The sequence below is a fragment of the Antrostomus carolinensis genome, unplaced genomic scaffold (assembly GCF_000700745.2).
Source record: "Antrostomus carolinensis isolate BGI_N321 unplaced genomic scaffold, ASM70074v2 scaffold21756, whole genome shotgun sequence".
Lineage (NCBI taxonomy): Eukaryota > Metazoa > Chordata > Aves > Caprimulgiformes > Caprimulgidae > Antrostomus > Antrostomus carolinensis.
The window spans coordinates 57,554-70,510 of record NW_010321456.1 but is presented as its reverse complement, the minus strand read 5'-3'; the positions used below and the strand labels follow the sequence as shown (position 1 = coordinate 70,510).

Sequence of the window (12,957 nt, the reverse complement as noted above, 5' to 3'; positions counted from 1 at the left end):
GCCAATGTGCCTCTTATTTCTTTAGCACGTGACAGATCTATTTCAGGTAAGAATTAGATCTCTTTAAACTTAACATCTTCACTTCCTGGTTCCTATCTCTTTTAAAACTAAACTAAAGAAAGGCTCTTCAGAGGGATCTGGACAGGTGGGACAGATGAGCCAAGGCCAGTTGTATGAGATTCAACAAGTATTCTAGATACCATCTCGTAGGTGTCGAATAAAGTGTGAAACTTCTGTGAACCTGCTTGACTGAATTCTTGCTAGTACAGGCCAGAGTGCAGTTGGCATTCTTTGCTGCAAAGACACAGCTTGGCTAGCTTATATTATTTTTGTCAAACAGGACTAGCTGTTTTTCTTCAAGGCTGCTTGTTGCCAGTGAGCCCTCAGCCTGTCCTGCTACTTGAGGCTATTCCTGGGCCAATGCAAGACTTTGCATTTGCTTTTGTTGAACTTCATGAGGTTTCCATCAGCCCATTTTTCTACTGTGTGAGTAGCAGCCTTGCCTTCAGTGCATCAGCTGCTCCAAGTTGATATCATTTACAAATTTACTATTGTGTTTGTAATATAAAAGCTACTTAATGATTATTTAATTGTCAACTATAAGGCATTTGTTAAAATTTTAAAATATGATTCTATCGTTATCCCATATAAATGGATAATAGGAGAAAATTTGCAAGTAAATTTAGGATGTTTCTGCTTCAATAAAGATAGAGTAACTCACAGATGTTTAAACCCCTTATATTTTCTTTAACAAAAGTTAGTATTAGTAAAACATGGAAATGTTTTAGTTCGATTTTTTTTTTTTTTTTTTTTTTTTTTGAAAGATGTTAATAAGAATTAGTTATCTGGTATTGGATTATCTGAGAAACCTACAGGGCATCTTGAATGAACACAATAATCCAGTCCCTTCTAAATCCTGTATTTTTGAATGTCCATGATGTTATATTGGATACATTTGGATCTCCAAACACAATATTTTGATACTGTTTAGCTTCTAAAATGAAGACTATTAAGTTACTTAATTCCTGAATCCCATTCAGTTTTGTATTTTGTTTTCTTGTATATGTATAGAATGAGATAATTTAGGCAAGATTTGCATTTTGCTTTCAGGTACTTTTGAACTACGAGATTCTGAAGGATGTGCTACTGGTACCATCACAGTTGAATTAAAATGGAAGTTTGTCTACCTACCACCATGTGGACCAACAGTGGCTGCAGACTTAGTGAATGACATTCAAAATGAGAAATCAATGGCAACTGAATTACTAGCAGAGGGAAAAACACAGACTCCAGCCCTGTCTCCTTCTTTTGCTTCATCAGTGACAGTAAGTAATTTAACAAACTCACAGAAGTTAAGAGATATAAAAGACCTATTACAGCAGGTCATTTAGTTCTTCCCTGATGACCAGGATTTGTCCTTACTGTAAAATAAGACGTAGTACAAATCCTTCTTGTAACCATCATCTTCAACTTCCTTTGGGAAGTAAAATCTTTCTTGTGTCCAGAAACTTTTAAAGTCTTTTATAATGGTAGGTAACTTGTTAGCAAAAAGAACGGGGAGAAAAGGGAGGAGAAATAACAAACATTAAATGTCTTCCCTATAAATTTAGTGCTTACTAATTCTCTTTCCAGTGTGGATGTCCTACATAAAATGTAGTCACATACTTTTGCAACTTCAGGGCTACAGTTGAAATTTATAAAGGTCATGAAATCAGCTATTGTTTCTGTGGTCCCATAGAAACTCGGACACAACCCAAGTCAGTTGAGCTAAAAGAATTCTGAAGTAGGCAGGCCCAAGCCATATGTACAGATACATAGGTATATCTGTACCACACTCTTTGTTATTCTGGTACCTGGAGCGTGGTGCTAAGATACTCAATAGCTTCTTAAAAATCACCCATAAATTAAAAGTACCGTAAAGATCTTTTTCGTCTATAAAAATCAGTGAAAATGGAGGATAATTGCTACCTTCATCAAGAGAGTAGAGCATAAAGAGTAATAAACCGGGTTTTTTTGTTTTGGGTTTGTTTTGTTTTTGTTTTTGTTTTGGGCTTTTTTTTTGTGCTTTGCATTATAACATCATGACAGAAATATTTCTGGATCATTTTGTTAATTTCACAACTATTACCAGTCTCTCTTCTGTTTCTGTGATAAAATTCTCCAAAGAGAGTGGCATGAAGAAAGGTGTCAAAGATATGATAAGTCTACAGACAAAGAAAATATATCAAACACTCCATATATGACAACAATAAATCATTCTGCCACATGTATGGTACCTCTGACTTCAGTCCTACAATTATTTCTCACCTAGAACTCACAGTGCATTGCATAGATGTTCTGTACAGATTTTTAACCATTTGTGACATACATTGAAAGGTATCCCCATTTAGGGCAAGTTGCTCATTCAATCAGGATCTACATCATCTTACCTGTTTAGGAATGAATTTAGTGCAATTAGATTTCTGCTTGGGGAAAAATTAGGGTCCCTCAAAATTTACTGTAAAATAAGATGGTTAGAATATGGCAAGAAATGGTCTTCAACTATATTTGTTTTATTGTAGAAACCAATACCCAAACCAAGGCAACGTGGAGCTCAAGCAGACAAGAAGGTATCTTTTCTGGATCTTAGTACAATACAGATGACAGTACATTTTAACTATTTTACTCATGCATGTTGAAACAAGAAAGATTATTTATGTCTCAGTATGGACAATTTATAGAACTAATAATCGAGAACACTCAATTATTTTAGCAGCACAAAACTGGGATGTGCCAGGCAATGAATGATAACAGCATATAGCTGGGGAATACAATACAGGGATATTTGTGTGACTCCCTCAGAATTTCTTACTACCCTCTACAGTTTACAAACTTCAACTTTCGTAGAAATATGGCAGATTCAAACAGGACCAATCTGCACTGTGTTTCTCAGCTCTATGGGTTATTGATTAAAGTGTTTGTACAGTGTACCACTTGCATAGACATATAAATGGTTCTACAGAAACCATCTTGATCCAGACAGATCCTGAGAGTTGTGCTAATGAGATGCACAATTTTGACACAGTTCAGAGTCACCTCTTAAACAAGGTTTATCAGCTGAGACTGCACGCACTGTGAAAACAATTTTGAACTTGGGATGCACTATCATGTGTACATCCTTCCAGACCAGGAGAGTCTGTGTGGAACTAACTCAAACGTAGCTGCTGTATGGTGTAAATTTTCATTTGATCTTAAATAATCTACCTTCAGAGAACTAAGGATAGGCTGTATTTACTTTCTTAATTAAATCCAGTAAGTTAAGGTAGATTGTTTAACAGCTAATTATAAAAGGTTGTGACCATTATTATTAGTTGATAACATGTTGCATTAATTAATTAAAAACTAGCTGTGATCATTTTTTTTCCATTTGTAAATGCCTTGATTGGATTTGTTTTTTGAAGTGTTACCATCAGTTTTCAATTCATAGGTGGTTCTGCTATTGTTCAGTTTACCATGACTAGAACTTTGTTTTGAGCCCTACAGCATACACTGGAAATCAGAATTAAGTTGATCTCTTGTGTTTATTAATTTAAAAAAAAAAAAAAAGTCGAATGGTGATGAAATCAAATCTCTTGAGAACTTAGATATGGAAAACTGAAATGTTAGCAACATATCAGTTGCTAACATATCAATGCAACATATCTTCAACTGTTCAAACAGTAACTTCTCAGAGTTTGACAATTTTTCACAAACTAGGATTTTCTAAGGGAGACAGCTACTCAGTCTCCATCAGAAGTCTTCATTACTGAGTGGGCAGCCCCCCTAGCTGTTTTTGAAATCCAAGCTTCACTGTCTGGTTGGAGACAAAAGTACTGTTAGAACTAAATAATGAAATAGCTGGGGCTTCTCTGATGTCTAAATCTTATGGTGACATGGCAAGAGAGTGTCTATGCAAGAGAACTAGAAGTTCAACAGATTAAAACTACAGGAACAGTCTGTTTCATTTTCCTGTTTGTTTTCTGAATCGCAGAGAATCTAGTTCTTCGATATTAATAAGACACATACTAAAGCAAATGGTTGTTTTGGGAAAAAGGAGACTCACTAAAAAGTGAGATGAATTGTTTGATTCTCTCAAACCTCTTGTAAGAATTGCACAGCCTCATAGGTAGAAGCTATAGCAGAGAATAGAAGCAGTAATGCTAATGCTGGGAAGCAAAGGTAGACATAATTTCCTGTCCAAATGCTTCACCAGTAAATTTATACCTTGTTTTGTGTGTTAATTGTCTGCTATATGTTAATGGCTTCCTCTTGTTTTACTCATACCTTAGGGCTCTGTGGTTGAAAATAACATGAAACTTGCACAGAAGATGGAGGTTCCAAGAGTTCCAAGTGTTTCAGAGGTGTGAGATTATTCAGGTTTTGCAGCTTTATATTGCATTTGAATTTCATGTGTGGGTTATTTCTTCAGAGTCATGCACCAAAATTTTAACTATGGTAAAGTAATATCTCAAAAACTTGTCTGAAATATGAAAAAAGTTATTCCTTGTGAGGACAATCTTCTTTTTTTGGCCATTAGAAAAAGATGAATATCTCTACTTATTTCCTTCTATGTTTGGATGAAGGTTATTTTTTGTTCCCTCTAAAAATTACCATTATATAGCAGGGGGAAATGAAGAATAGAGTAACTTTGGAATATTGCTAAATATGCATCATTCCAAGGAGAAGAAAAAGTATTAAATATTGCAGTTTGTAATGATTCAATGTAATGATTTGTGGCAGATCAGAAAACTGTAATTTCTAATGGTGTAACACAACATTGAATTACTGACTCTTTTCTTCCTTTCATCTTTTTACTTCAAAGCTTATCTGAGACTTTGATTGGGAAGTTTTGTTTCCTCCACATCAGATGGTATAGGTCAAGTAGAATAATCAAAAAGTATTCTTTCTCTGAAATTTTTGTCTCAAAATGCAACTCTGTCACTGAAAGAATTAAAAAAAAATGGCCAAACATTGTCTAAAACACAGTGGTCATGACACATCATCTATGCGAAGGAGGAGCATGAGAGACTTAAAGTCAGATTTCTACAACTTGAAAACTTCAAGGATAACCTTTAGTTATAGAATAAGGCTCTTAAGTGGTTTTTTAACATTGCTTTGCTTTGTGTGGCTCCAAGTGTGTTAAAATAGAAAGAACTCTTCAGGTCCAGTTTTGGAAATGTGCATTTTCTACGGACAGCTGAAAGTTATCTCATGGATTCTGAGGGTGAGAGATGAGGCATCAGTGGAAAATTCAGTCCTAGAGGAGAATTGTTGAATAATAAATAATGCATAGGTCTCCAGCAAATTTCCATGGAAGATGCCATGTCTGTAATGTTATATCCATTGATGAGGTATTATTCTATGTAATTGCACTCAAAGAGAAAGAGGGGAATAAGCTTACTTCAGAGTAAGTTCTGCACTAAAGATATTTTACCTTAGGTAACATATTTGTAGTAAAACCAATTCTTTTTTACATGATTTAAGTTTGCTTTTGAAACAGAAAATACTGCATAATTTAAGTTATAAAATTGTCAACTGAGTAAAGTGGTGGTGGTTTGGGTTTTCTGGGGGGTTTGTTTGTTTGGTTTTGGGTTTTGGTTTGTTTTTTTTCAAAACTTAGTCTGGTAGAACTGAAAGATCTGAAATATAAATGAATCTGTAAATCTAACAGGCTGTATATGTGTTGACAGATACCAAATGATTACAGTACTTATGTTTTCACATATATACATTGTAAGAGAATTGCCCTTCTACTGTATCAATTATTTGTTACTGCAGTTGACAACTTCTCATTGTTTCCTGCACTGCATAAGCAATATTTTTGTTTAAAGGCTATGCATAATGAACATGAGCCATAACTCTTCAAGTTTTGAACTTCAACTTTTACTATTCCAGGCGTGTTACAAAGACTCTAAGTTTATCTGTTTTTATATAGCATGTGGTACATGAGGTTAAACAAGAAAAGCTAGCAGATGATAAGGTGAAGAAGATAGCTGAAGAAATTCAACAGGAAAAAGATGACCTCTCACATCTGTCAGAGGGGCAGCTGGCCAACCAAAGCTCAGTTACCTCTGGAGATGAGACAGAAATGACTGAAGAATTGAAATCAGAAGGTAGAATTCATTTTTATTAATAAGTAACTGTATCTTCTTAACAAATATATGTTTCTTTCCATTTTCTTAAGCATTTCTTACTAGCAGTGGGAGCTGGCTCATTATGAGAAGCTTCATGACAGCAATGATATTCTGGTGTACTTTATAGCTGAAACTGGGTGGTGGATATGGTGGTGTTATTTTCTTCCCAAGTGGAAACAGTATTGTAATTGAATGCAAAAATCTGGTATCTGACCTAGATTCATAAAATATTAAAGGAAACCTGGCTTCTATTTTAAATGTCTTTATATTCTTCCTTAGAACTATGCTGTTCTAAAGACTATTTAATGAATATGCTCCTTTTGTCTGCAGATAACAGCTAATGCTGATGTCGGAAATCCTTTCAGTGAGAGGGGTAGTATGTCTTACTACATCTGTGACATAAAGTTGTTGGAGGCAGATTTATTTAAAGATTATAAAAGCCAGGTCATCCTGTTCCACCTCCCAGCTTATACTGTTTATCATTGAAATAAATGAAGTCAACAATATCTAGTTTAAAGTAAAAGCACAAGCAGGATGCTAAGATTTTATGTTCAGTTGTTTGCAGCTTCTGCATAAGAATTCATTAGAAAAATTAGAAAAATATGATTTTGAATCCCTGTTGTGTTTATAAGTAATTTGCTTCAGAGAAAAAAGAGCTGAATGCTTTAGAAAATAACCCATCTGCATAAAGAACTACTTTCAAAATAAAAAAAAAAAGTAGTACATTCTTCTTTACATGTGCATGGTGTTAAACATAGTCAGAGGAAATCCACAAATTCAGGCCATATTCTTATATAAAGCTAACTGTTGTTCATACATAGGGGCTCATCAACTTTCATCTGGGAAACATTACTAATTTTTTTAGCAAATCAGAAAAAAAAACAGTTTAGACGACTTTAAAGGTCATTGATTTGCCAATGTTAATCCTCTGCAAGGAAGAGATTTGCCTCGCATTTATACTTTATTTATTAGAAAAGCAAATATATCAGTTTTCTCAGCGTATCTTAGATGTACTACCAATACAGAGGTTTTTAACTACATTGATTTTTTTTGTTTCATTTTTTGTTTGGTTTGTTTTGGGGTTTTTTTTTCAGATCAAGATGATAGACAAGAAAATTATTCCATTGAATCAATACTAACTGACAGCGATGACTGTATCATTTCATGTCCAATATACAAGAATATTAAACAGGTGAGTCAGAGTATTTATGGCAATTATTTGGTAAGTCTAAGAAAAATATTTTAAGCCTAATGTCCTCTAAGAGTAGCTTTGCTATATCTAAAGTCAGATTCTAAGGCATTTTCAATGAGTGTGTGTTGTCCTTTTTCCAGTTCAAATAGACACCTTTTCCACAGAAAAAAGGTAACCTGACCATATTGTGAATGTGTTTTATACATCTTTTTTTAATGAGGAAATTTTCATCTTTTCCATTATTGTCATACACGCTTAGAAGTATTCATTTTAATTAAATTCAATCTGAATTCAAATTTTAGTCCTGCACAAAGTCTCCCTAATGAGAGATAACTACTGTAATGTGAATGTCTAAAGAACTTAGTCTTGTTCGGTCCTACCTGTTGCCTTTATGTGGGAAAATGTGCTCTTCTGCTTCTTCCGGTTCTTTCTGAGGAGAAGGGGAAGATAATTTCACTTGTCAAGGCCTGTAGTAAATCTGCAATGCTTAGCTACCCTCTGTCTTTCATCCCAGTATGTTGACTTGATTGAATGTTATTGAAATGGCAATTGCATAAGCTTGAGGTTGTTAATAACATGCCAACCTTGCATATATTTTCTAGTTCATCTACATAAATTTCTTTTTGCTTCTGACTTCCCAACAGTTTTAGAACTGACCATCAGTTTTCAATAAAGTTTGTGCATGTACGGTATCCAGTCACTTCAGTGGACTTCATTTTCTACTATTATTTGTGGGAATGTACAGTAATTATATTCTCTTGACACCACCAATTAATGAGCATAAAGTCATATATACAATTAACACATCATACAAATTTGGAAAATTTACTTTGAACAGTATTTTAATAGTATAGTTCTCTGAAAAAATAAGAATAGTTCGTAACTTTACGAACACTGACTGAACAATCTTAAAAAATATAAAACTACACTTAAAATGGACTATAAAACTTCTAACAATTAATACTTCTCTGATCTGTCTTAGCCTTCTTTAAAAGGACCAGGGATGTACTGTTAGGTTCTATCAGTCTTAACTTTTTTTTTTAATGTTCTGCAATCTGATAGCCTAGAGATAGTTTGAGAAATTTTTTTTTTAATCCTTTTTTCCAGGCTGTGTGACATCTTACAAAGTAGCTAGCAACAAGAAGCAATGCTTCTTTTGAGAAATATTGCTCCTTTTTTTTTTTAAGTTGTAGAAGGGATTTAGAAATGCTATCACATTCATATGCTACAAAAGGTGCAGAGGGTACTTTTGAAGACAGAATTGCATTGTTTACATGTAAAAGGTTAAAAAACTGTTTCAGCTGTACTTTTGAGAACTAAAATGACTACTTCTTATTACCATTAATTCAAACTATAATATGATTGATCTATACATTTTTAGTAATCTTGTATTTTATTTATCAAAATTATTTAAGAACACTTCTGGGAGGATTTTGAGTGTAGATTCATTTCAGGTTCATTATTTTATACCTCTCTTTATTGCTCTGTTCCTCTGGTAGCAAAGTGCACGTTCAAGGAGGGTAGATAAGACAACAAAAACTATAAACTATTGAGGCAACATGTTTGATAAAAATTGGATTTTAAAAATAGGCACTGGTATAATTGAAATCTTGGGCTAATTATAGAATACAGCATGTGAAAATTGTGATTGAATTTGTATTTTTTTAAGATTAAAAATCACTACCTTTTATCTTTTGAGATAAATATCCTGCTGGTAATCAAACACTGTAAATAAGACCTGTGATTTCTAGAGATCGTTATGCTAATTAGCCTATAAATCTGAGTTGTATGCTAAAATGTTTAAGCCATTTAAGATCATACTGTTTCTTTTTTGCATGTTGCAAATTAGACAGTTCATGGTTATTTCTTAGATATGTTGATCATAAAGGGTATCTAACAGATTTTCCAGTACTTAGCTGTACCACTTGCTTCTTTCTCTTTTCTTCTTGTCTATGATGTATAATTAATCATAGATTACTTCATTTTGTTTCATTTCATTTACAACATTTATGAGCTTCACTTTGTCGGTATGAAATGCTTGTCCCCTTCTTTCCTTTCCAAAGTGGCGTAATTAGTGTTAGCATCTTTTTTAACAGGCTACATAAAGTTTAGTGGCTGGATTAAATCAAGTCATTAACATAATGTGCTATACAATTTGCCCCTATCTCTTTTCGTTTCCAGTACATCAAAGTGCCACAGAGTGCCAGTGTAATTGGGCCTTGCTAGCTTGTCAGGTTCAGTCAGGCTGATGGCTGCTGCTTTTACTAAAAAGCTTCCAGGCATGATAATTAATAGAGAAAAGAAGTCTGAGAAATGTAAAAGTTTGGACAGTTCTCTATGAATATTTCATACATTTGAATAATCAGAAGTTAACATTATCAATTTGATGTATAATACATTGATTAAAAGCCTTGTTTCAGATCCTCAAAATAGACATCAAAACTGGGTATTTGCATTTTCTTTGGCATGATCTTTATATTGTGTGTATATATAAATATATATATATATATATAAAAAAAAATCTTTTCTCTTCATCTCCTCCTCCCTTTCACCCTTGTGTCTACGCTTTATCCTTACAGAAGATAATATGGCATTCAATTATCACAATAAAATTTACTGCTGTCAGCTTCCAAGTTGTCTTAAAATGTGCCCATAAGGGAACTACTGGCAAAAACAATTTGTTTGGTGGTAGTTCTGTTTTTTGTATAGGTGTGTTTATGTCTCTTTTTCGTTGTGGATTCTGTGAGTGCATTATCTTGAGCTAATAGCAGTTTATTGAAAATTTTAATTATTAGTTCCTATAAATTAAGATCTCTGGTCTAATTAATTTTGACATGAAGAGCTCTCTTAAACACCATTAAAAAACAGTACCAATTGCTTGTGGTTCTACTGGTCAATGGAAAAGCAATAAATACTTTTCCTTTTATTATGCCTTTTTTGTATAATTACTTGAATAGTGCATTTCCTCATATGGGGTATCTACAATCATTGAAAAAAAATTATTTGGAAATTGTATTACAATTTTCAATTTTGTCTATCTTGATTTCTCTTTACATTTATTTTCTGAAGGACTCGGGTACCTTTGGTTTACTTCAATGCTTTTCTTAAACTGGCCTGTTTCATTAATATCTAATCTGAATTTAGAGGACTAAAATTTTAGTGTTTTAGTATTACCCTGTGTTACTGGGTTGGCTTTGTCCTACCATGCCAGACATACTAATCCTTTATATTCTCTTAGTCTTGTCTAACCTTAGTTGCTTTATACTTTTTTTCTGTAAGATACTGGAGAAGTAAAAGTGCTGCATCAGTATACTTAATAAAACAATAAATAAAATTCATGAAACAGAACTATCTTATCAGAGTAAGATGAAAGTAACTTATTCAAGCTTTATAGTCAGTATTTTCAAAGACTACTGATGGGTCTAAGATTAAGAAAGAGCATTTGCCATTATCTTTAAGGTGATTGTTTCCTATTAGGGTCACTATTAGACAAGAACTAAAGTAAAAGAGAGAAAGTTTGAAGATTACAGTAGTTTGAATAGACGGTACAGTAAGGTGATGGATTTACAACTTCTAGCACTTCTCAAATATACTTTGAAGTAGTAATTAGAAGCACGTACTACAAGTCATTCATCTTGATGGAAGAACTGAAAGAAGAGGGAGAGATGATACCAAAAATCCCAAACACCACTTTTAAAATGATTCAAAACAACAGAATCTTAAGTCATTAGGTAAATCATTACTTTTTAGGTAACAAAACTAATTAGTCAGAATATTAAGTAGAAAGTCAGATTTCAGTCTGTGTGCATAAGCCCACAGGAAAAGTATTTCTAAGTTAACCGGTAGTATTTTTTGTGGTTATGAATACAAATGCTTCTCAGTTGCTTACTTGAGAGACTGTATTTATCAGAGCTCATTGAGATGGTAGTAAGTTATGGTGACTTTACAAGTAAAGGTATATTTTTCTAACTGGAGGTCTGAAAAGCAAAGAATGGGATTTGAAACTAAATTTGTGTTTTAATTAGCTGCCATATATATCATCAATCATATTTTTTTTTTTCACACCGTGGATAACATGAGAGCAAGAGAAATTCCATTAATTTCTGCATGTCTATATTGTCCACTGAAAAAATGAAGTCTTCTCTTTGAGATAGTCTGCAATAGAGAGAGGTATAGCTTAGTTCAGGACTGTAACAATATTGCTTATGTAGGCTTCCCTATTCCTTGGGGAGAAAATAAAACTCAGAGTTGAGAAAGTTTGTATGTCACCGGTCAAACAGCTCCAGATATATCTGCTTTTTGTATTTATTCCTCCCTGGTTTATCTTTAGAAGCTGTTGGTTGAGGCAGTGCCACAGACAAGTTGCAAAACCAAACCTTTAAAAACAATTTAACTTCAGGAGAAACATTGAACAATTTATTGTTTATTCTTCAGAAAGGTTGGGGGAGGCAACCCCTTTGAAGGGAAGAAAGTGTATTATTCAGATGATCAAAAGTTGCAATATGAGCAAAGTGCAAGTTCAGATGTATAGTTGTCATGGTGGGAAAGCTTCAGAACCCTCAAGAACTTAGTATTTTCTAAAATGTTTGGTGTTTTATATTGAATTAGAAATTGTCTTTTCTGAAAAAAATCAATGCATCGATGGGTATTGTACAGATTTGCACAGAAGAGGCAATATCTAATCATTGAATCATCTCAAGCTGTAGCAGGTAATTCATGCCTTTGAAGATACCGAAGCTTAATTCATGCTCTGAAAATTATGAATTTGGACTCTGCACTAGATAAAATGGCACCAGAGACATACTTTTTGCCACAGATATTTTTTTTGTTTAGCATGTTCTTAATTCTAGACTGAGCTGAGGGGATTGCATTGAACCTTATTATGGTGCTAACCTTGTGCCATTGCATTCTTCTCCTAGCACATGGCAAAAACAGTGATGCTGGGGGAAGATTATAAGTGCCTTTTCCTCCTTCACAGTAAATCTGACTCCAAAAGAGCTATTGAACAAGGGGAGATCTCCTTGCCCCAGGCCTTAGGGAGAGTCTGAAGTGCATGGACTTTTCAAAGTCGCATCCATTTGGAGAGGGAACATGGAGCATTTCTGTAACCTTCTTTCTAGTCTCACATATACCCCAGTATGAGGAAAATCTAAAAATAGATGATGTTGTTCCTAACATGAAAAATCGCTGTAGTTAAGGACCTTAAATAATTTTTGTACTATATATTTTTACGTGTATTTGTGAAATGTTCACCTCTGAATCATATACTTAATGAGTAATGGTTATGTTTCTGAACAGTTAATTAGGTTGAGTTTCCTCTGATAGCATTCCTTTGCAGTTCTGTTGTGGCTCTGTTGTAAATAGGATGATCACAGGAATTTAGCACTTGATAGAGGAAAAGGATGATTTCCCATTCAATAAATATATTTGTCAATCGAGTAATACTGATAGTGATTGAAGTATTGATAGCAAATAAATGGTTACTTGTGATTATTAGACAATAGCTTATAGTTTATCTGATGTGCTCTTTGCTTGAAATGGAAGGGAACAAGTTAATAAGTGAACTGTGCAAAGAAATTTATAAAATATTAAGGAGTAAAGCATAAATATTTT

The 12,957-nt window shown here is 33.6% G+C and overlaps 1 protein-coding gene across 1 annotated transcript in view; it reads left to right on the top strand.

The window, feature by feature from the left end:
- RPGRIP1L (RPGRIP1 like) overlaps positions 1 to 12,957 on the top strand; it is a gene marked incomplete at its 5' end in the record, with an annotated part of 58,738 nt that overhangs the window by 27,434 nt on the left and 18,347 nt on the right. Inside the window, 6 exons of the mRNA XM_029085446.1 lie at positions 1 to 46; positions 1,111 to 1,325; positions 2,562 to 2,645; positions 4,308 to 4,379; positions 5,969 to 6,131; positions 7,247 to 7,344. The exon at positions 1 to 46 is cut by the window's left edge and continues 318 nt beyond it. Of these exons, the coding sequence (XP_028941279.1) occupies positions 1 to 46; positions 1,111 to 1,325; positions 2,562 to 2,645; positions 4,308 to 4,379; positions 5,969 to 6,131; positions 7,247 to 7,344 (678 nt within the window). The remainder of the gene's footprint in view (positions 47 to 1,110; positions 1,326 to 2,561; positions 2,646 to 4,307; positions 4,380 to 5,968; positions 6,132 to 7,246; positions 7,345 to 12,957) is intronic.